The sequence below is a fragment of the Pyrgilauda ruficollis genome, unplaced genomic scaffold, assembly GCF_017590135.1.
Source record: "Pyrgilauda ruficollis isolate IOZ18807 unplaced genomic scaffold, ASM1759013v1 scaffold116, whole genome shotgun sequence".
Taxonomy (NCBI): domain Eukaryota; kingdom Metazoa; phylum Chordata; class Aves; order Passeriformes; family Passeridae; genus Pyrgilauda; species Pyrgilauda ruficollis.
Window position 1 is genome coordinate 749,688 of NW_024509877.1, and position 25,324 is coordinate 775,011.

The 25,324-nt window shown below is 38.0% G+C and overlaps 1 protein-coding gene across 1 annotated transcript in view; it reads left to right on the top strand.

Moving 5' to 3' along the window:
* Window positions 1-25,324, top strand: part of MOCOS (molybdenum cofactor sulfurase) — a 210,792-nt gene that overhangs the window by 59,142 nt on the left and 126,326 nt on the right. The window contains exon 4 of the mRNA XM_041483181.1: window positions 24,560-25,198. Within this exon, the coding sequence (XP_041339115.1) occupies window positions 24,560-25,198 (639 nt within the window). The remainder of the gene's footprint in view (window positions 1-24,559; window positions 25,199-25,324) is intronic.

Genomic DNA, 25,324 nt, shown 5'->3' on the forward strand with positions numbered 1-25,324 from the left:
TATGTGCTGTGCTTGTCTTCAGAAGCCAGGACAAGGATGTTTGTACCAGAGAAGTACAGCCCTACCTCCATATGGTCCCCCTCTCCAGTCACATCCTGTTCTTTCTCACACTATTATTACCAGTCGTCTTTGGTTGGCTCCACAAGTATCTGGCCATTGGTGTTTGAGACACATGCATTAGCCCTCTTACCTTCTGGGCTTCTACATATGGGCAGGCTGAAATTGTGATTTGCATTTTCTTTCTTTCTTGGGAGTCCATTGTGCATAATACCACTGTGAGCAGTGGGAGGATGGTATATCCTTCTGACAGGGTATCAGATAGATGCCCACAGTTCTGAGCACCTTGGAGATATGGAGATATTTTGACATGAGTTTAGATATTTGTGATGTTCTGGATAAATAAAAGAGGTTTACCAGAGAGTGCAGTGGGTCTCAGTGCTGGTCAGTACTATAGGGAGACAAGGCCATAGCTTGCTCTTTTGGAGAAGCTGGCCTATGCATGATAAGGTATTTATTTCTAGGACTCAGTTTTTTGGCCTGTTTGGTTGCTCTGGAGGTTTTCCATGCCTCTTGGCTACATGTGCACGTGCTAAAATGGGCTCTACAGGCACAATAGCATCTTTATGAACCTTTTTATTATTACTTGAGGGAAATAAATAGCTGTTTGCATTATGCATGAGCATGCTGTGGCACTGCATTACTGTGTCTTCCATTAATATGTCTTGTTCTCTTTCTTTATCAGCTAATGCTCGTGATAATTTCAGGGGTGCATCTTAATGCTTAAACAAATGAATATCATGACCCAAACAGGTGGAAGAACACGATATTAGGCTTTTGAATATTCTAATACATGAAACAGCCAGCCAGATAGTTATGTTTCAACAACATTATCAAAACAGAGATATATCTGTGTAATAAAATTTACTGTTGCTGTAACCATTACACTTAGAATGATTATAATAAAAATGCAGTGGTTATTTGCTACATTAATTAGATGTTGATTTAATGTTATACAAATGTGATTCCTTTCAAGTAAACATATTTCTTTCTGACATTTCTGAATAGGACTGCCAATTGGTTAAACATGGGTAAATAGCACTGCTGATTATAGGTAAGCCACAGAAGAAAACAGTGGAATAATTTTAAATTTTTTAACATGTTGCATTCCAAACCATGTTATTGTTAATAAAAAAATTGATGCATTAACAACACCTTTTAAAATAAACACAGACCTTTGATATCCACTATACAGCCAATGCTGCCAAAGAAAGAAATGTTGTCTCTCTGTGCTGAACTTTTTTGTGAGATCCTGTATTACTGTATCTCCCAGCAAGTCCAGCAGCCAAAGCCCTTTGTGAAATACTTAGTGGTTTACCCCACTCCATCTCAAGGAGAAATCAAGGGAGACTTTTAGTGGTTTGGAATTTATTGCAATGTCAATGTGTCTCTGTAAGTGTTGAAAAACTTTTTACCTAATGAAAAGCAAATTATATGATCCAAATGTGAAAATGTGTACAGCTAAACTGTCTTCTTCCTTGACTTCCTAGCAGTCAAACCTCCTTGAAACTCAGGAGACACAGCTTACCCTGTGCTAGTGGGGCTGTTTCATACATCTTCCTCATAATGAGGGTGCTTGCAGAATCCCTCTGCCTCTTGCTTACCTGTGCAAACCAAAGCCACATCTTCAAATAATGCCAGTGTCTGTTTTTGGTGGGGCTTTTTTCCAACAACTTGTGCTTTACTTGCTGGATCTGAGGAATGGACCTGCATGGTTTCCATCAAGAGTGGTCCTGACCTTAGGTAAAATTTATGAGTCTGAAAAATTACATGTTTAATCACATGAAAATAGTTCATTGTTTGAATCCCTAAAAGCAAAAAATAGATTTCTTAATACAAATGTTTTTTTCTAGTGATTGTATAACAGTCTGTAAACTGGAGGTGGCTTGGGGATTAAGAGCATGTGGTATTTGCTCTAGGCATTTTTTAAAAAAATCTTTTTTGTGCTATCTCTTGTATAATTTTTCTTCATATACCTTGATATTTTCTTGGCTGCTTCCCCCCTATTTCTATTAAAAGAACATGCAATATTTCTTGTAGAGCTCCCTTGTACATACAGATGTATTTTTTTTGTGTAAGACATTTGCCTAATCAATAAACCATTAGTGCCATCAGATTTCAACTTAATGTCTTTAGAACTCTGCATGAGGGTTTTCTATATTTGCAAAACTATAATTAGACAGGATCTTTACCACTTTTTTGAGTGGTATTAGGAGTTAAAATCAGCCAAGTTCATTCTCAGTTTGTTTAAGCAGCAACAAGCCAATTCAGTCAATCATGCCTACTGGTAAGCTGTTTCACAGAAAGCTATGCAAAGATGCAAAGTGCAGTAAAAACATCCATTTTTTTTCCTTGAAAAGATGGTTAAAAACTATAAAAATTGTATTTCAGAGACTGATTAGGATGTGAAATTTTAATCTTCCTGCAAACTACACAAGGTGACAAGTTCTTCTGGCTTTTGCAAATCTACAATGGTCTGTATTTAAAAATTCATTTGCTATCAAAACTACTCACCTTGCACATGCAAAAACTACCACACATTTTGTATTTGGATTCAAATTTTTACAATACTCATACACCAAGGTGATACAAAGAAACCTGGGAGACTAAGAAAAAAATACACTAAAGAGCCATTGTACAAAATATGGATTGGTAGCATATTTTCTTCGTTTTATTTGTTCAAAACAATATTTCATCTGAAGGACTGACTGAGGAAGAAATATATACTCACACATGAACCTCAGGCCATAGAAAACCCTTTACCTTGGATTTTGTGTTTGGCAGATAGAGCTGAAGCAATCAGAAGGGAAAGAGATGAACAAAAAGTAAATTATTATTTTAAATGCTTTGGTTTGGAAAGCTAGAGCCACTGGCCTTTTTGCTGCCTTGTCTTTTATTCTGTAGGACTTGCAGACAGCTCTGGTGGTAGATGCCAGAATGACCCACACAGACATGAACAGGTTTTAATAATCTGCTCTTAGCCAACTTTAACTTCCCTTCTGGTAAACAATGTCAGATCTCCACTCCAGAAGATAATTCCATTTATCTCTTACTGTCTGGACTAACACATAAGCGTGCATTAAAATCTTAAGTCTCTAGTGGGACACAAGCCCACATTTAAAACTAGGCATGTGTTTAACTGCTGTTCAGAACAGGGCTTTTTTTTTTTTTTATTAGCAGGCTTTATTTTTAATTACAGGAGCACAAAGAAGACAGCATGGGGGTGTTTGGTTTTTGGTGTTGTTTTTAATTTCTGGCTCGTTTTATGTTCTTGTAAACTAAATATTTTTAGACAAGTGGTTTGCACTGTCAGCATCAAAAAGAAAAAAAAAATCAGCAGCACATCCAGTTACAGTTAGCAGCCAGACTTCAAGTTCTTAATTATTTAAGACTTAACTATTTTTATTTTTCTTGTCGTGTGACATATATCAAACCCATTTTCACACTTGCAAAGACGAAAGTATCTACTTTGGGAGGCGTTTTTGCTCTACTTCTGGCTTTCTTGTTTCTGTAAAGTGCAAAAGGAAACAGACAAAGATATCAGTCATCCCTTGTGCTTTAAATGTAGATCACCTTAGGAATGGAAGGAGAAGGTGCTTGGTACATGGTGAAAACCATACAGTTCTTGAAAGCCACATCCATTTGTAAACCTCTGAGAACTCCATTCTGTATAATACTTCTTGGCAAAGTTTCATTTCTTTGCTGTCCCCATAGGGCAAAAGCTTTTTCTTCTATCCAAACTGATCCCTCTCTCATTTCATTTAATATCTGTTGCCCCTCATGCTGCACCACTGTGAAGAGCTTGTCCCTGTCTTCTTAACGACCTCCTCACAGGTAAGGGAAGGCTGCTCTTCGATCTCCTCAAGTTCTCACCTTCAGAGGCCAAACCCCTGCAGGTCATGTGCTCAGCCATGATGTTCCTCTACTGAATTAGCTGCACTTGATCACTGTCTTTACTGTGCTGGAGGCCTGAAACTTCAGTGCTCCTGATGATTGCTTCAAAGAAGAGGATGGTGGGCTGTGCTTTAGGCAATCCAGCCCAGGATGCTGCTGGCCTTCTTGGCTGTCAGGCCCATATTGCCTTTTGTGTACATATATCTTTATCTAAAAGGGAATGTTACTCAACTACTAAAACGTTATAGAGCTAACCAAGCCCCCATGGCAGGAGCTGTTAACTGTTTACACTTGGCAGAATTGCTTGGCCTCACTCAAAGTACTCTATTATTTTCCTACTAGATGTAGCTGATCCTGGGATCTGTAAAGGCTGTGTACCTAGGTCTGCCATATATTTGGTGAATTATAAGTGCTCTGTGTGCACATTTTCCCAGATGTGATACCTACTAATCCCCAGTGACAGTGACCTGCTATTTTGAGCATGGAGTTGATGCATTATTGATTAATCCAGCTTAGACTGCACTTAAAGTGGTTGTACTCTAATTACATCTGGTATCTAGAAATAATAGTTGAGCATTTCAGAGGCTTCTTGGAAGAGATGGGGTTTTCTGTACTGCAGAATGTTTCTTCTGATGGTATTTTTGTCTTAGCAAGAAAAATAAAGTGTGTCTTTTAACAGAGTATTCTTTTAATCTGGTTGCTTTTATATAACTATAATTTGTCATTAGTAAGCTTCATTTTCCTTGTGGATATTTCATTTTAGTAGTACAATTTGTTGCTTCCAAAGCAAATAATACATCACTTGAAACCACTGTACAGTAATCTCAAAAAAAAAGCTTCATTAGTGAACCTTTTCCTTTCTGTGTGTCTGTGTGTGACTTTTTGGTCAGTTATTCATGTTTTATTAATGCTGAATTCTTGCAAAATATTTTATCTTCATAGTTTCTGGCTGTGTCCATTTGTATACTCAGTTGCTTTCTGACATTGAGAACAAAGATGTAGCTAAGTTTCATGGTTTAAAAAATATGTCTCTAGGTAACTTTCAAATAAAAATGTTTTAGTTTCTTAATGGGTACTAATAAGTACCCCTTTAGCATCATGCTGATTGCGAAACACTTCAGATTGTACTGCTGATGGAAGTTGGCTTTATATAGTAATTTGAAAAGAGGAGATTTTCACACATCCTCTGTGTGATTTCTTGGGTGAATAATTTCAATAAAATTATCAGCTAAAGTACAATCAGTTTAAAATATAGTCAGTTATTAATTAAAAGAAAGTTGAATGTGACAAACTGTTATCATCATTAGTAGGTGTTATAGGTATGTTACTTAAGCTTAAATTTCAGAAGTGCTACCAAATCAGGCATCCAAATTCTTCATGTTTTTATGAATTTTGGATTGCATTCAACATTTAGGATACAAATGTTTACCATGCATCTCCTTTTCTTTTTGCTCTGATAGTGCATAAAATACCTGATGCATACTGTGGTGCCTGATGGGTTAGGTAGTGTCTGGGGAAGGTAGTCTCTTTCCTGAAAAATTTATTATCTAGTTTTAAGAGCAGGAACTGCAGGTGGGCACAGATGTTTAAGGGAACATAGTAGACCCAGCAGACAGGAGAGATCAACATAACTAACAGTGGTAATGCCTCACTTGTTGAAAGAAGATTTATTCTGGAGGGTGGTGGGGGTGGAAGGCAACAAGGGAGGATTTTAATCAAATATCCATAAATGGATATTCTGCTAGTGGATGCTTGCTACAAGCTTTTGCTAGAGCAGGAATAGGGCTGTTTGAAAATGCAAAAGTGGTGAAGTTTGAGGCACTGAGTCAAGAGTCAAAACCTTGGCAGTGGAGAACAAAATTCCCTTTTTATTTCAGATGAGTTGGGGAGAGCTACTTGGGGACAGTGAGTGGGAGAAAGTGCCAAAGGGAGAAACTATTTCTTGTAGTAGAATTTGAACTAGCAGGGAATGGGAGAAGGGAGTGATGTCAAAGGCAGAGAAGAGCATACTAATGGAAATGAGTTACATTAGATATTTTGTCCTCGTGGACACATGGAAACAGGCATGCCTTGGGACATTATAGCAGGTTGTGTAAGTGTAGTTTAGCTAATGCACTGAAGGATTCAAAGCGGTCAATTATTTATTTGTTTCTCTTTGAAGCACTTTATTGAAAGAAATGTTGGAAATTAATACTGGTAGTTTGGAACACATTGCCTTAGAGAAAGGTATGAGAAGCCTTAGAGAAATAAATGTTCACACTTGTCAACATTTTCTTATCTAAACAACCTTTCTTTGGCAAAAATTTGATGGAATTGCTAGCAAGAATGTCAGTTCATAACATCTGAGATACAACACTTAATCATGTAAATGTCTAAATGTTACAGAGAAATGGCAAAGACTTTAGCTTGCGTCAGGGCCTCAGCCTGTAGCTTTCCAAGAATAGCAAAGGATCAAAGTGCAGTGTACCTCAATTGCTGCACAAAGCAGTGGTTGCAAAAGAGCAACAGGATATGTACAAGAACATTGTGGTGCTTGTCCTTTTCTGACCTGGGTTTCTGAGCATCAGATACCAAGTATTCTGCAAAAGCACAGAGGGAAAAGAGAGATCAAGGGGAGGAAAAAATCTACTAAGTTTTTGAATTCCCTGATGGCTCAGTTGTTACTCAATAGAATAAGTAAAAATGCTTCTTAAGTCACTGTACAAAATATAAACCTTTTTAGCACCTACGTATCATGACTTAAAAGCTAATTTCTCTTTGGTTTCTCATTTAGAGTAAAATAACAGTACCTCTGTTGATCGTAAAGGAATGAAACCTTGTGGCAGGTGTATATTTTTTTATTCCTTTGTAATATGGCTTAGCTATATCTGAGAATCACAAAAAGCTTAATCCTCATGAGAACAATAAGGACAATAAAGTCACAAATGGTCTCCATATGTCCATAAGAAGTCTTATACAATGAATAAAGTAGATATCACAAGACTGTAAGGCTTTTTCTTTCTCTTAAATCGACAGTCAATTAGCTTTGTCTGGGGAGCACATAGAAGCTCTGTTCCTTTGCATAGCTTTTAAGATCTTGTAAAGCTTTACAACTATTCTGTAGTAATTTTCTTTTTATTTACATGTATTTTTCCCTAGCTTAAAGGGGTATTTTTTTGTCTGTGCATATACACAGTTGTGTATCTAAGCAAAACAAAATTTGTGTTTGATTTTGCTTTGTGCAGTCTGCCTTTTTGTAAAGTGTTTTTCAAGGCTGTGCTGTAAACCTTGCCAATTCTGCAGCACACACAAGCTTTCAGAAGGCAATCAGAGCCATCCTGAAGTTCCTTGGGGAATTCAGTTTGTTCTGGTGAATACAGCATCTCTCACAGTCGCATCCTGTGGGTGAGCAGAGCTTCTTGTGTAGTAACAGAATGCAAATAATTAAACAACAACAATGACTGAATATGTGTCTATACTCCAAGCTAATGCTAAGAGGAACTGAAATTCTGGGAGATGGTGTTGGGGATTTTTTTTTTTTTAATCGTAGTCCTTATCTTTTAATCTCACCATCACATGTTAAGTGAAGCATGAAGGCAATGGAAACAGTTGCAGATTCGCTAAAATTTGTACTAAAAGTGCAATTCTATGAAAAAATATTAATTGCAATATCTCATTACTTATAAAACAATAATAACTATTATTATAATTACCATTCTTACTTAGTACGTGGCATTACTGTGATAAAAAGTTAATCTTGGCACTTACATTTAAAGAAATGTGTAGGCACAGAGATCTTTGAAGACATCTGCACTGCAGCTTGATGAAATATTGTAAACAAAGTAGCTTTCTTTATCTAGAATGTCTTTCTTAGAGAGCTCCAGAACACAACATTCATGTGAAAAAATAATCAAAAAAGGCTATGCTAAAATTCATTACAAGTCTGCTCAACATCTCCCCCTCTTCTGCCAGCCTACAAGCAGTAAGAAGGCACAGTACTTTTATTTTGCTGCTTGACCCTGTAGTTAAAGAAAAATAGTCAGTATGGCTCAACATTGAGTAAAGAACTCTTGAATAGCCTATAAAATTGTTACGACATTTATGGCATTTGAATAATTTGTGGGGGTTGAGGAAGAAGGATGAATGTGAAAAATGTACTGTGTAATGTCTTCGTTCAAGAAGGTTCTTAGGTATGTGTGTAATTGCAGACAAATTGAAAACAATGGGTAAACATTGAGAGTTAAAAACATGCTTAAATACTGTCCTTACCAAGGCTTAAGCACCCAATAAACCTGCAGTGCACTGGTAGTACAGATATGTCATGTCAACCCTCCCTTTCTAACTTTAGTGAAGTGTTATGGGTACATCTGCTGCTTCCAGTGAAAAATAGACAGGATTTGAAGTGATAGCTGTTGCTGCAGGAGTTTTCTGTAATAGCTGCCAAATGAGAGGGAGGAGGGGAGGAAAGCAGCAGAGGAAGCAGTAACCTTCCTGCTTCAAGAAAAGAAACAAATCAATCAGTAGCTCTATGCAGGGAATTGGAGAACCTGCCCAACATCTGTCAGACGAAAACTGACATGCTGCAGCAGAATCTGCTTTATTGCCAACCATCGTGGGTGTTTTGCCTTCAGAAGTGTATTCTGAAAGCTTTTTGAAGTTCTTTATGTAGTACAAAGGTGGTCAGTGGCGCTGCACCCCTACATATATGAAGCAGTAACTCAAGAGTCAATAAAGAGTCAATAAATATCAACAGAGCTTTATATCTTCCATATTCTTCTGTAATGATCTTCTTTCTGGATTACTATAAGCAATGTGACATTGATGCAGCCACACCTCTAGCCAAAATGTGCAGCAAGTGCACTAGAAATGGTAGTGGTTGTTTCAGCAGAGGTAAGTGGTTGGAAGGGAGGTCTCAGTAGAGTATGGAAATTGCCCAGTTTATGACAGTGTGCAGAAACACATTTTTAACCTCAGGAGCTCCCTGGGAAGTTCAACACCCTGGAATAGGACTGTCCACCAAGTGTATCCCACTCTTTACAGTTTCTGCTGTTTTGTTGTAAAAGTAACTATTGATTTTGTCTAGTGGGAAAGACAAAGTGAACAAAAATACAGCTAGGATCTTTTAGAATAGGAAATTGTGGGGGCACGGAGCAAGGGCTCTTAGGTTCCTGCCTCTAACTGTAGGAACCCAAACAGAATGTATATTTCTATAGGGACAGTGGTATAAACAAAACAGTAAGACAGGGAAATGAATCACTGAGTGCTGATGCCCTGCTCTAACATTTTGCTGGTGAGCTTGATAGCAGATCTCTAATGAGTAGCAAAAGTTGAGGACCAGAAGTGGCCAAATTTACTCTGAGCCATACAGACTTATAGAATCACAAAAGCATTAAGGGTGGAAGAGACCTCTAAGATCATCAGCTCCACCCTTTGACTGAAAACCACCTTGTCAACTAAACCATAGCACTAAATTGTATGTCCAGTCATTTCTTGAACACCTCCAGGGACGGTGACTCCACCACTTCCCTGAGCAACCTGTTCCAATACTTAAGCATCTTTCATTGAAGAAATTATTCCTGATGTCTAACCAGAACCTCCCCTGGCACATCCTGAGGCCATTTCCTTTTGTCATGTCACAGATTGCCTGGGGGAAGAGACTGACCTGGCTGCAATGTCCTTTCTGGTGGTTGTAGAGAGCTGTAAGGTCACCCCTGAGCTTCCTTCTCTCCAGGCTAAACTACCCCTGCTCCCTCACCCACTCTTCATGTGATTTACTCTCTAGACCCTTCACCAGCTCCCTTGCCCTTCTCTGGACATGTTCCAGCACCTCAATGTTTTTGGCCCAGAATTGGACACAAGACTTGAGGTGTGGCCTCAGCAGTGCTGCATACAGGGGGACAATCACTGCCCTTGTCTTGCTGGCCACACTGATTTTGATACTGGCCAGGTGCCATTGGCCTTTTTTGCCACCTGGGCACATGCTGACTCATGTTCAGTCACTGTTGACCAGCACCCCCAAGTTCTTTTAACCTGGGCAGTTTTCCAGCCACTCTGTCCCCAGCCCTTAGCACTGCACAGGGTTTTTGTGACTGAAGTGCAGGACCTGGCACTTCACTTTGCTGAAACTCTTATCATTGTCCCCAGCCCATCGACCAGCCTGTCTAAATATGTAGCAATACATGCAGTGCCAAACATACCGTAATGACCACTGGCTTAGCAAACAACATTTGCACATCTTGAATAAAAGCCTGATTGATAGATGCCCAATCTCAACAGAGCAAGGTTTTGCCTAATAATTTGATCAAATTTGCTTTCTTGAAGTTTTTGTGCAATAGGCTGTAATGATACCTTTATTTTTATATAGCTATGAAAATATTGGTACGTAGAGACATGTCAGAGTTTCAAAACAATCAAACTGTAAGTTTGAAAATATCTATGCAATTCTTACCCTTTTCTTTGTTGAAAAATTATGCATAATGAAAAAGAGCCCAATAGAACTATAATGTGAATGAGCAGCAACACATAAAGTATCTTGTACCCTTCACATTTAATTGTCTTTGAATCACAAGCACAGTACATTTAGAATGAGCCCTTATGCTTTTTATAGCAGACCACTTACTGTTTCTGACTTCTTCTGCTAATACTCATAGGTAACTTACTTTGAAGGTGTCTCTTGACAATTCATGCATCTACCTTTGTTTTAGGGACATGCAGTTTTGAGTTGCAGCCAGATGGTCTAGACAGATGATTAAAAAGTGTGAAATGATACACCAGAGCACTTACCTCCTGGTGCTCTGTCACATTGAACAAACACTTAATGAAATCTGAAGTGTAATAGCTAAAAATACGTACTGGAGTGCAATGGACTTTCACACATCCTTCTGGGATTTAATTGTCTTTAAATATGGCTTCTGAAAAAACGTTTCCTTTTGATTCTATTTCTGGACAAATTTCTAGTGAGTTGATGACCATCAACTTTGAGGTGGGCAAAGAACATAATTAATTATTCTGTGTTGGGAATTTCATATCACTTCTTCTGGAAATTGTCCATAAAAATAAGAATGTTCTTCAGCATGATTTATTATTCACCACATAATTTGCTGACAACCTTGTTAAAGACAATGCTTGCCAGAAATTAATTTTCAGGTATTTTAATTCAAAATTTGAACCTTTTAATGAGATACAGCATGTGCCTTAAGCTTCTGCCTTTGGCCTTTAGAACATAGCTCTCAGAATCAGATTTCTAGTGTACAATTACAAGTTCAGTATTTACCTTCCTAGAACATTCTGTAATCATTTATACTTGCTGTGCATTTGCTGGAATGTTTGCAGAAAGCAGTGTACAAAGGGTACAGACATACACACCATGAGTGTCCTTAGAACTTTGAATAAATATTCATCAAATATATTTACTTTTTATTCTGCTCCTCATGATATTAGATGTTACCAAAGCTAATATCAAAGCATCAAACTTCCAAAATAGTATTGAAATTATGACAGGTAGAGTTTAAAAGAACAGACCAGAAAGAGAGTAGATTTTAACTGAATAAACTTAGTAAACAACTTGCAATTCTGTTCTCCTGCTTCAAGCATATGAAATGTTACTTGAGCCTGTTGGAATTTGAGCTGAGGGCTGTGGAGAACAGCTTTAGTAGATCTCTAAAACTCTGATCAGATCTTACTGCTCGCATCCCCTCTGGTTTGTATTTGAGAAGAGATCACTTTCACAAGAACTCACTTATTGTAATGTGGTGGTGCAGGGTAACACAGAGGTTGTTGCAATTTCTATTTGTTGTGGAATGTAATTTTTCCAGCCATTAATAAAGCTTTCCAATTTTGGTGAATTTATAGAATGCCTATATTCCCTAATGCAAGAGGGTTATAGGTTAAATCTATGTCTAGTGAAAGATTTATTCACTTAATTACATTTTTCCCAAAAGGGTTTCATCACTGTATAAGATAATACATGAACGTACCCAGGCTTTTGTTTTAGCTTGAGTACACTTTCAGATCTTTTGGATCCCAGTAGCAATAATTCTAGACCATACTTTACCTTGAAATGTAATCAAGGGTAGAGGGCTTCCTTTTATGCAACTGTGAGCATGTAACAGCACGTGTGGCCCTACACATGCATACATTGACAGGAATTGCATCAGTGTTGTCACAGCCATTAGTTCTGCTAAAATGACCGTACATTTACCGATGAATATAAGAATAATTAACCCTGTCCCTGAACAACAACAAAACTAGGAAATCATGTAGTGAGGAACAAATCTTCTGTCAGTGTATGAACATGGACTGTGAAATTATCCAAGTCTGAATGAGGCAATTTCAGTGTATCTGCATGTATTCAAGAAGAATGAGTATTCGTGCTTTCCTAGCTCAACACATGGTGTCAACTCAAGTGATGAAAGGCCACCATGCAGATTTCAGTTGTCAGCTGCAACATGTTATGTTACTTTGGGGTTTTTTTAAGGTCACTGATACCTGGAATAGGAAAGAGAAAATTTTGCAAATGTTCTAAACTGTTAATCATCCCATTTAAAATAGCACTTAAAAGAAGTCAAACATGCTGAGATTTTTCCATCCTGAGTTGTTGGGTTCTTTCTGCTTGTGCTCTGTAAAGAAACTTGAACTTAAAAAGTCGACTTAATCACTGTTTTGAAGGTGTAATCTGTGGCTCTTTTCCCACAAGATGCTGAGTATTTTGTTTCAGCTCATCTCATCTTGTGCATGGCAATATCCTATCCATGTGAGTAGTCCTCTGTTCATTTTGAGAATCTTTCCCTGACCTGTTTTGTTTGGTTGGTTGGTGTTTTTTGGGGGTTTTTTTTAGGTTTTTTTGTTTGGTTTTTTTTGTGGCATTGCTATGCAGGGTGGCACACTTGGAATAAATAGGTTCCTAATTTGTATACATAGGTTTTTGTAATTTGCTCTAAATTACAATTTAGATTGTAATTCAGTGATTAATTTGTTTTCAGAATGTTTCTGAGAATATAGGCAACATAGGTGTGTATTTCCATATATGAAACAACTATCTCACATCTGGATTTCCTGGCCTCCTGAGTCAGGTTTCTACCTCCTAGAGGCTAGATAGTGACAAAAAGAGAAATTCAGGGCAGCCACTACATTTTCTGACTCATATTTTCTGCCTAAAAGCTCCACAAGATGAGATTGAAATGTAAAACGATTATATGAAATTGTGGCTGTTAGTACATGTTTTTAGTCACTTCTTATTTCTTGAGGTTTTAAAAAATGAAGGGTTATTTCATATGCATCTTCTGGCATGAATTTTCCAATCTATAGTGTCTTAAATTTATATCAGGATTAGCTATTGAGACACTTCAATCAACATTAGTTTCAGTTTATAATTGTCACGTCCATTTTTTTGTTTGAACAGAATGATCCTCAGAAAATATGGAAAAGATTGCAGCAAGTCACAAAATACTCCTTGTAGCTCTCTCTCACATATGCAGAGTCTGGTTCCTGAGTTTTATTCATATTTTGTCTTAAATTAATGAGGCAATGGCTTCTATATGGATGTTTTGTGATCCTATGGGTTTTAAGTTTCCTGTCAGCTGATTTTATTATTCTAAAAATGTCGCTTGTGAGCTCCTTAAAATGCTTTTATTGTTCCTTTTTCCCTGATGTTGTAGCTTGCCACCAACTTTGTTTTAAGGCTATCCCTCAACAAGCCATTTATGCCTTGTTGCATCCATCATGTGTCAAACAGTTTCTCTGTCAACTGCCAGGAGCACTGGAAGCTCAATTGTCAGGATTTAAGGTGAACGAAGAGAGCCTTGACAGGCAGAAATGATGTTTCCTGTATGAAAAAAACATCCATTCATAGTTTCTGGGAAATCTTGGGGCTGTCTGAGCCAACACAGGAATGTGGGAACAGCATTCAGCAAACAAGCAGAAAAGCCTATCACTCTTGAGTATTTCTGTAATTATAGTCACCAAGATGGTTTCACTAAGAATTTGCGATACTATGTTATTTCTAACTCACAAACAATCAGATAGTCCAGTGTTTTACCAAAGTATGAATGTTGCAGGTTTCAGGAGTCCATGTGCCGAGACTTACTGGCTGTTCTCTTCATATTATTGTCACTGCCCTTGAGGAAGTTTCTGCAGCTTTGTGTAAAATGCTTCAATGCTCTTCCTAGGAAGCAGAATCAGAGCTATGCTGCTGAAGTAGGCCATCACATCACATGAAAAACAAATGGCAGAGAAATGGTGGCCAACTGTCTTCCAGACTTCACTCTTGTGGCTTTTCCCCCACAGCAAGGTGAAGTACAGACTGCTGTTGAGGATAAGTCCAATTTGCTGGGATACCTACGTCATGTAAAGTAAAATACTGTTGAAATACATGAATAGGTTTATGTAAGTCCTCTGTATTTTGAAAGCAGACTGAGGTGATTTCAGATTAACATCTTCATCTAAAGTAATTTCCAGACAAAAGCACAGTACTTGAAAAGCTACCCTTGATGAAATAAGGCCTATATATTTGTGAGCATTTACCATAGTCCCTGTCACCATAGTAACTGAGACCCAGATTCACAAAATCATGTAATTCCCTCTTAAGCACCTGCGTACCTCCAAAGTTCTGGGCCACATTTTTCAAGTAAATGTGAACTCACTGTACAGGCCTTTTATGAATTGCAAAAAATTATCCTTTCTTCATCTTTTTTCCTCTTAAGCAAGAAAGCTCCGGCAGGGGGTCTGATGAGTTTTTGTAGTCAGACCATCAGTCATACTGTGACAATACATTGTAGAGGTGGTTCCAAGAGTTTATACTGGAAACAGTCAGCTTCTGAGCTTCTGGGTGTTTGGAATCAGAGTACTTCATCACCACTCTGGGTACATTTTATATAGTTGACTTGTTTTGACATAAAAGCATTCTGTTTTTGTTTCCTTTCACTTTGTGTTCTGCATTTACTCCAGAGAAACATATTAATATTAAAGAATTTGCAACGCATGTGTGATCACTGATGTGCTCATACTTTATTTGTAGTTGATATCTTTCAAGATTAGGCCTTGTTTCAGAGCAGGAATTGGAGTAGAAACCATCAGATAGATCTCAGCATTGGAAAGATGTCTTTCAAGTGGCTCATTCTACCAGGGAGGTAGGCTACCATATTCTTCACAGGCTACAGACTCAAGCGTATCCATTTTCTGATAAGCACAAGTCAGAGTGATTGACTCAACCTTCTGACAGAAGACTGTGGAAGAAGATTGTTAGCCATGTGGGAGTGTTTGGGACCCACACACCGTGTCAGAAGTGTTGTGCTTAGATCCCTGGCACTCAGGATGGCTCAGAGATGGACTTGCTTGGAGCAGGTATAGAGAAACTCTGGTATGTGGGAGATGCACAAGCTTGTCTACACACCTGCTCTCCTCCTGCCTTTCAAACCTACTTTAGTCCCAGGCAATACCAGCTCAAAAAGGCTAAATAAGTAATGGCAGACTCAGTGAGCATATGCCTGTGCTTGATTCACACACTACAGAATAAGCCAGACTGTTGCTGGAGAGTGTGAGAGCTGCTGGGTTATGCTTTTGCAGCTATGCTTCATTACTCATGCTTTACAGTCTAAAATATCAGGCAACGTGCAAGTAAGTCAAGCTTACTTGATAGCAAATCCATGTTTTAAACCAGTCATGGACTCATTGTCACATGTCCATTCTCTGGCACCTACAGGGAAAAGAGATTGGCCAGTGTCGGAGTGTCTGGGGTATGTGACACACTGTTTCAGGAAAAAATTGCTGTAGTTTTTTAAATGCTGCAAAACTACTACAAAAGAAAAAACAAACCACCATGGCTGAAGAGATCACAGATGTACACAGTTTAAAGGCCAAATTTGATCTGGAAACAAATTCCACTAAATGAAAGTTAAACAAAGAATAATGTTTGAAAAATACTGGAAGCAATGGTATGTTATTTAAGGAAAAAAAAGGCTAGATTATAAAGTTTTTTAGCACCATAAAGAATATTTAATTTCTTAATTACTTAAAAGGTTAGCCACTGTAAAATCTCGAGAGTGTGGAACCATCAGAACACCTAAGTGGGAATTATTTTTTTTTCTGAAACAACCTTTACAAATTTATATTTGTTATGCTGCTGAAAATAGCCAAGTGTTATTCTCCAGTTTCCAAGAATCAGAAAAGAAAATGCAATACCTTCTGACAAGTTACCAGCAAATATCTCTGTGGCAGGTAGGCAGGCTTCATGGCAGTGATGCTTGCTGGCATTAGCAGCATTAATTCAACACTGCTAGACTGAGTCTCCCAGCAGGAGCTCAGAACATGTGGAAAGGTCAGAGATCAGAAATTACTGAGTAAGATTGGGAAGAGGGATGTTTGCACTCCAGACATGCTGAGGTTAAACTGGGTGAGTATAGCTGTGTATAGTGCACAAGGCATTTGGATGCCTTTGGCATGCAGCGGAAGAATTTGGAAATGTCCAGGGTGAGACACGTTAGCCTTAGGCAGACCTCTAGTTTAGGTCAGATGAGCTTCTTGATGCAGAGCCTGTGGTCTTTGGGTGGCTCTAAAGAGGGATTTGCTCTGGTGTCCACAGTGTAGGTCTCTTATGGTGATACAAATTTCCATATGCACACCCTTTAATTTGTTCCTGTAGCCTGTGAATAGGATATTACACATATTCATGGTAGAAATGGCTGGTATTGTGCTGTCTTGAATATTCACCATTGAAGAAAATCTTGTTGTGTTTGTTTCTGTTCAGGGGATGTCTAAATATAAAACTTATGGTCTGTGCTAGGTAAGAGGAGAATACAGTAATTTTAGGTGTTTGGTGTAACTTATGAAGAAAATACTGTGTTGAAAACATCTCATGGTGGAGTTGCCTAGACCACCAGCTGAAGTGATATGCTAGTCCATGCACAAAACCTTCCTGTGTTTGTTTTTAACTTTGCTTCCTCCTAGTGACTCAAAGATTTGCTGCAGAAATAGCTTGAATTCTAAGACATGAATGAATTAAAAACTGATTAATTTTAATTTGTATTTTTTCAATTGGGCAATTAGTCTGCGCAAATACAGTTTGAAATGTTTTTTCATGAACTGTTTGGTGTTTATGGCTAGTCCTCCTTAAATGGTTGCCTAAAATATGGGTTATTTTTTACATTTATTTCCTGGTTACTGGAATACCAAGTGGTGAATTTTCCTTTAAAGAACCTATGGTTAAATTGTCAGAGTCATTTGTGTTGTAATTAATGAAAGTACTAGGTTTTCATGGGTGTTTTTACAAATCTTTGGCACTTGTTCAAGTACGAAGTAAACAGATCTGGCTGGTCTTACTCAGAAAAAATATCTGCGAAGTGGTTTTAAAATCATGTAGCTATTGATCTTCCCTCTCTACACAGAAAAATAACAGTTAATTTCAAAGAAAACAGTTACCCAGGGGTTTCTGCCACATTTAGAAAGTTACAGGCATTAGAGATTTCTGCCAGTGAGAGGAGATACAGTTGTGTGTTAGAACAAACTGTACCAACAGGACGCTTGCAGCATTGGATTTTGTGTATTTTATGAGTCATTCTGACTGTTTTGCTCTTTTGATTACATGCAGAGCTGTAATACCACCCTTATTTGTAGTTTGCTCTGCCAGGGTGCCAGGTGTGACACTGAACACCTTCTGGATAGGCACTTTGAAATGAGTAATGAGGGTCAACACCTCTCAGTCAGGGTGTGTGCTTCTCATAGGCTTTGTTCATCAAAGCATCTTTTCCTGCAGGAAGATGTTTTGTGGCCACTAAAGAGCCCATGCTCTTCTAAAACTGTTGTGTGAGGGAAACCCCAGGCATTCTGCTGAGCTGCCAGCTTGGCGCAGCTGGAGAGGGGATTTGTTTGGTGAGGACTGACTATGACCCTTTGTAAGCAAACAGGTATTTCCACAGTGTGTCTTCAGTGAACTGGACAGGGGAATAAGTGTAAGGGATTATAATGCTTCAATTCAGATGGCTGACTGTGAATGTCTGCAGAAAGTAATGCTTTCCAATAGAAGGGGAGGATTTTTCTATCACCTTCCCATGCTTAGTGGAACTTATGAGGTGCATTCCATCTAATAATTTTTTTTGTCTCCAGGGAGCAAATAAACAACAGTCATGTCAATGGGTTAGATCCTAATCACTCTTCTGCAAGCAGTAATGAGATGAAGCTGGGTTCAGAATGAGTGCCTTTCAAGTGAAATGGTCAGAAAAGAAGTTTATGTGTATGTAACTACTGAGGATAAACAAGGCAGTGTGCAGCTATTTCACAGATAGCATGTACTCTGAAAAATCTAAATTTGAGCACTGTTAGTATGAGAAAGAAAACTGAAACAGAAAAGGGGACTGACTGAGGAAACTCTGAGAGAGAACTGTAAAAGATTATTTATCCCACTGCTCTTTCTCATGCTGGTATTAATCCATGGGGAAATCCTTCAATTTGGTTGTTCTCCACTGGATTAGCTTCCCAGGTTGCAGATTATAAGGGTATAGATTTCTGATGAAAACACTGCTGTAAGAAAAAATAAACAAAGAAACAAACCAAACAAAAAAACCCAAACCTAAACCTTTACAAGGGCTTTTTTCCATTAAGTTATGTTTTGCTGAAGGGAGACAAGCTAGGTAAATTTTTTCTTGCTTTAATATATTTGATTCTTTAAAGCACTAATAAATTTTAGTTTGCTTTAATTTGAATTCAGAATTGACAATAAGAATATAACTTGGTGATGTGACATACTGGATTTAGACCTTGTTTCTATGAAATAAGATACAAAATATTTCCTACCTGGAAAACCTGTCTTTTTAATTTGTAAACTGGAATACTCCTATGTAAACTGGAACATTTTCTGTGGTATCCTTCTGTGCTGGCCTGAATGAGGATAGCCACATTTTCTTTTCCTTTTTTCTCTGTATATGTAGAGAGGAAAATATGTACCGAACTGCTGCTGCATGTGAAATTCAGCCTGAAAGCAGGGATGGGCCCTGCCCTGTAACAGGCACAGCAGTTTGCAAGACCTTAGGAGCTCTCTCTAAAGTTGGTGGGAGTTTTTCCATTGATTGCTTTGCTAGCTGCATCTGATTCATGATTAATAAAGGGAGAATGTTAAAACACTCCTACCCAGAAATGTAGATTCAGCCATTGTCTGCTTTGACTTGCACTTCTGTGCAGAAAGGATTAAAATGCCAGCTACAGAATTTAAATTAAAAAAGAAAAGTTACATTCAAGCAAAATTAAACAAAATTAAAATATTTTTCTGACCCTGAAGTAATTTTTAAATTTCATTCTTATAAAACCTATTGATTAAAACATAGCATGTTACATTTTTTCAGAGTTTGCTTAAAGCAGAAAACAATGTGATGATATTTCTAAGGCCCAAGGTAAGCATTTTTCAATACAAGTCCAAACTGGATTTGTGAATCTGAGTAGCATGACACTGAAAAAAATGCTAAAATAAAAAAAAAAAAATTAGATGTAAATGTGCAGCTGAAAAGTTTCTTTTATGAAGTGCTACCTAAACTTGAATAGTTAACTATACTTCTGTCTTTGAGTCTGAATCTTCTGTTAAAATTGCCATATGTAAATTTTTATAAGGGTTTTTTTTATATAGATCAGCTACTGACTAAAGAATCATTGTACTCATATTTACGGAAACTCATACAATCTAAATAAAATTGTGAATACAAATATAGAGCATATAAACCACAAACTCATTGACCATATTTGATATTGCCAACTAGAGATAGAAATGTTTGCATCAATTGGAACTAAAGTATGGAGGGAAGAAAACCTAGCAATATAAGTTGCTTTTCAGCTTTTTACAGCTTTTTCAAATGGTAGATTTGAACAGAGAAACACTGATGTAAAATATATTTTGAAAATATTTTAAGCCTAGCAGCATGGAAGAAGAGCCATGTCAGCTGAATTTTGGGAGGCTGTAATGGAAATAGTGTAATATGGGAATAAGTTTGTTTGCTGCTGATCTGCTGAGAGCCACAAAGAGCTGATGGCAAGGAGGAACATGGGGCTTCTTGCATGAGGGAAGGGCAGCCAGGCAGGAGCTTTGGAGAGCATCTCTCTTATCTAACTTTGGGTGTCACTGTGTCCCTAAGGTAGCTGAACAAATTTTACCTTTACCTTCTGCAGAGCTGCCAGTGGCACTGTGGAGTGATAGTTCTAATTAAAGTATTAGTCTGGGCTTTTGGATTAGATAAATTAGATAATACGACTATTCCATCTAAATATATGACTTGATTATAGAAATCTTCAAGTATAAAACTCGTTACTAATTTTGTGTGTGTTAAGCATATAAAATGAGACAGCAGGCTTGGTTGGGTTGAAAACTGACTTTCTTTGCCAGTGTTTACTTTGAAGTGGAAGGGCATTTTGGCTCAGCTGTTGTTGTAAAGATGCAAAAGTCTCCTGGTAACTTTTAAAAATTATTAAGCACCAGCTATCAGAGAGGTCTCAGAATACAAACAAACACAGGGAAATGTGGTCAAGCTAAAGGCAATTTCAGTGCCTTCTCTCTGGACGGGTTGCATGATCTATGTCACAATCAGTGCTCCTAGTGATGTTGAGACGACAAGGAGAAGAGGTGGATGCTTGTGGTGGGCCTTCAATATCCTTCAAAGATGGAGCTTGCAGCTTCCTCCCTCACCTTGCCAGCCTGGCAGCAAGGGACTGGCTCCTCAGCCTTTCTGCCATCTCACAAGTGATGGCACAGTGGTATCCACAGGTTTCATGAAACAATTACCCTCTTAGTCGTTTCCTCCAAAGAGTCCTTTGAAAAGTAGGAATTTGTAATACTATAAAATGCTACTGCTCTTTGCAGCTGTCAGCTGTAGTAGATCAAGTTACCAGTTTTCCACTGCAAGTCTTTAGTCCTGCTGCCAACGGCGACCTTATATATGGCTATAAATCTTTCTGGAGTGTAATAAAGGTGTACTACATTTCACTGTAATGGGGAATGTTTTGCACAAAGACAGACAGCATTAGGAATTTTGTGTATAATAGCCAGTGCTTCCCAATATCCATGTCAAAACAGAGGATGTAGGACTGTGGGCTGCAGAAGTCATGGAGACGTTTTGCAGTTTTCTGTCCCTGAGTACTTGGATTTCATCATGGCACTGCTGCTCTAAGTTCAAGAGTTTGTGGTATTCATTTTATAAACCTTATTCTGAGGTTCTTGCAGCTTTTCTGGTCTGCATGTCAAGTCATTCTGGAGAAGAAAATTCCCTGAACTTGTTGCTATTGCTTTATTATTTATTTTGCTTTTTAAGGTTAGAAATAGTTCAATCAAAATGTAAGTCTGACCTGAAAATTTCCACCTCTTTTGCAAGTACTGGAGTCATAGCAATTTTATAAGGCATTTGAAGACTCAAAATTCAATAGGTAGCTAATTTGACTCACAAAAGAATCTATTTCCTATCTAAGTAAATTAGAAATATAAGTTGGTTGTTTCTCTAGCTCTAGGAACTGAAATAGCTTTAAAAAAAGCATCTAATTTATTTGGAGATTTCTAAAAATTAACCCTAAAGCTTGATTTTTTTCATGTGAAAGTCAGTTTTTGGTACTGAACTGAACAGATAATACATCAGTGTTGTGTCAGGGATTTTATTTCAGAACTGTTCTGCTATTTCTGAATTTGAATGAATTAAAACTAAATATAGTTAAAATACCAATGAGCTTTGTATCACTCATTTATGAATTAAACATAGAGCTGTCATTATTTGTGAGCCTAAACAATCCAAAATAGTATTTATTGTTTTGTAGAATGCTGAAAATGTTTAATAAAAGTACTCACTGGCTCTGATATTCATGGTTGGATGACAGCATCCCATTATTAAATCCCATTCCACCATTGTTGCATTCCAGCTATAGTCATTTATAGTCTTTTGGTCAAATTAAGTCCTGTGGTAAGCAAGTGCAGTTCCAATGGAGAGCTCCAGGTGCTATTCTTATGCAAAATTTCACTTTTTACCCAGTGTGTCTCACCTTGCATTGAGCCTGTGTGGCACAAAGAGGCTAAGTGGGGAGAAGACCAGAGAAGTTATCGAGAGTAAAGGAGGAGCAAATTTGATAATAGCATTCAGCTTGCTTTTTGGTGTTGCTCTTGTTAGCTAACTCTTATGAAAAGAAGTTACATATTAAGAATTTGCTCCTATCACCAAGTCTTTTGCTCAAAATGTATTCTGTGTTTACACATATATGTGAATACATAACTTGCCCTATAGCTCACAGAGGTAAAAATAGACCAAGTTGGATACTTTGTTGTTGTTGTTGATTTTTCTTGGAATTGTACAACCTTTTTGCAACCTTTGTTTATATCAGTGTGATGATCCCAAAATCTATCCTATATGACTGTAGAGCATACAAAAATAAGCCACATCAGATAATACATAAAATATTATGCCCATAACCACAAAGACCCAACCTCCTTTCTAATCCACTTTCCACCATTCCTTTCCCCTAGAAACAGAGGAATGCTTTCCTTCTCTGTCCCTGAAGACGAAATTAGGACTCTTGCTTTTTCTGCTTTCCACCTTTTCTATATCTAGGTAAATGCATGGAAAGAAGAATAAAGGCAGAGTGATATCAGGGCTGAAATCCAGGGCATGGTTCTGAGTGTTAGCCCTGGAGCCAGCTGGGTTAAGGGTTTCAGGTTCCTTCACTCAGGTGTCCTATATGACATACACGTGCTCCAGGCTGCAAAGCAGGTGGTGGAGGGAAAGGCTGCGTGGCTTTGTGCAGGGGGAAAGGAGAGTGATTCAGTGGCCAGAGAGAGCAGGTCACAGCAATGAATGAGGCAGGCTGTCACCTCAAAACCCAATACAAAAATGTCTGTGATTGTTCCTGTCTTCAGCCCTAACAGGGTTTCTAAATTCTAATGGAAAATTTGGTTTCTATGAAGACAGTCTTTAAAAATTAATATCCGGAGGTGTGAACGCTTGAAGCAATTATTCCCTGGCACGTCTGTTTCAGAAAGATTCTTAATAATTTTTTCAAACTATTTCTTGGCATTTTTAAGGCCTAAATCCATGACCTGCTTCTTCATAAGAATTGCAGTATTTTCTTCATTTTCAGAAGACATAAAATACCTACCATTTGCATCAGTTTTCAAAAATTTACATTCTGAAGAAAGTCAAGTCTCATTTGGGTCTATGAATCCATCTGTTGCATCCTATACTTGCCAGTACCATAAGAGTTTTCTTCATCTGAGAAAAGCATTAATAACATTTAAGTGGGCCTTTTTATGGTAGTTTTTTAGTGCAAATCATTAAAGCCATTGCAATTGTTTCTTTTCCAGTGTTTAATATGTGACTGCTGCACCCACCACCCAGCTCTAAAACCCTTTGTCTGTAGCATTTGTGTTTCAGACTGGATGAATGAAATTTTAAGGAATTTCACCACTATCCTATGTTTCAGGATTTTTAGCTTGAATTTTTCACATAATCCTTTGTGCAACTTATATTTAAATGCACTTCAATCTTCATTTTCTGCCTCTTCTAGCAAGGGAATATCCTGTTGTATAAAACATGCAAACTTTTAATTTGGAAACCAGAGTTCGTAGATTCTAAATGCTGGTCTTTATCTTGGAATTCCACAGACCTCCACAGCTGCTTGGAAAGCATTTCTCAGCAGTAATATGTATGCCCTGGTTCAATTTTCTTTGCTCTGCTCCATTCACTGGAGCTGATGTCTCTCAGATGTTTGTTACATTTTCTGTTTATTTTAGTAGAAGCTTTATAAAGTTATTTCAGAGAAAGTCCATCAGGTGAAAAAGGTAAGAAAGGTGACTGAATTGAAGCTGTTCCTCAACCTCTGAAAAGATTCATCTTGCACACTGCAAAACTGTAGTAGATGCACAACCTAGCATGGGTACCATAAGCTGTTATAGATGGCATTCACAAAAGGTAGTTTAGAGCCAACAAGGTGCTGTCAAGATACCAAAGAATATGTAGCACAGACATGCCTCCAGAGACTAGTTTGCTTTTCATAGTCTGGCTCATTGGAAAACATCAGATTTCTTCTGGTTTGAGCTACCTTTGTGGAGTGCAGAGGTTACAGCCTTATGTGCATAAGGCCCATGGAAATGTGTGGTTACTTCTTGCTGCCTTCTGTTTCTATTGTTAATAACATAAGCAAGGAGAAAAGCTGTTTGCTAAGGTTTCCCTGTTGAATACTATGACCCTTAATTTGGATGCCCACTATTTAAGTAGATTTTCTTAACTGAAGCATATTCTGTTTGCTCTAAATATTTTGTAAACTGAAAACTCTCATAGTTTGCAAATAAAACTGGTCTCTCTGAAGGACAGTGCAATTTTAATTATATGCAGGCTTGATTCTGATCCCACTGAGGAACCAGAATGGCCACTCTATTTGGAGACAGGCAAATTTGCTTCTTAAGAACACAGCCACGTTCACTTCACCACTGAAAAGAGTCTCTTGTGGGCAGAATGATCCAGGTACCTTTGTTGAGGTTTATTGTACTGTTTGGCAAAACTTGTCTACTTCTATTCATATCTGATGTCAGAGTAGAACTTATGGTGGGGAAAGCCAAAATATAGCACACAGCAATAAAAGACAAAAATAAGAAAATAAATGGATATTTTTCTTTTCTTTTTTTCAGAATATTGCAACACTTTCACACTACTGCTGAGGATTACACCATCATTTTCACATCTGGATGCACAGCTGCACTTAAACTGATAGCAGAATCATTCCCTTGGATACCTGAAGGCACAAAGCAACCCAGCAGTCGATTTTGTTACCTAACTGACAGCCACACATCTGTGGTTGGTATGAGGGGCATAACTGCTTCAATGAATGTCTTGTCTGTTCCAATAAAACCAAAGGAAATTTTGTTAGCAAAAAGCCAGTTACCAGCTGAAGAACAAAACTGCACAACACCTCATCTATTCTCTTACCCAGCTCAGAGCAATTTTTCTGGTACCAAATATCCCCTTTCATGGATACAGGACATAAAATCTGGAAGACTCTGCCCCATCAAACTACCAGGGAAGTGGTTTGTTCTACTAGATGCAGCCTCGTACGTGAGCAGTTCTCCATTAGACCTGGGAGTTCACCAAGCTGACTTTATCCCCATCTCATTCTATAAAATCTTTGGATTCCCAACTGGTTTAGGAGCATTACTGGTAAACAACAGGATTGCTCCCCTCTTGAGGAAAACCTATTTTGGAGGTGGAACTGCAGCTGCCTACCTCGCAGGAGACGATTTTTATTTCCCCAGGAAATCCATAGCAGAAAGGTAAGGCTTTGTTTAACAAAACAGGATTTTTTGCTGATACTATTTGCATTAGACAAATGTCTCAGGCTTGGCGTATGCACTGGGTTGTGATGCATGTTCTTTTTATGGAATTGGATAGGTATCTCA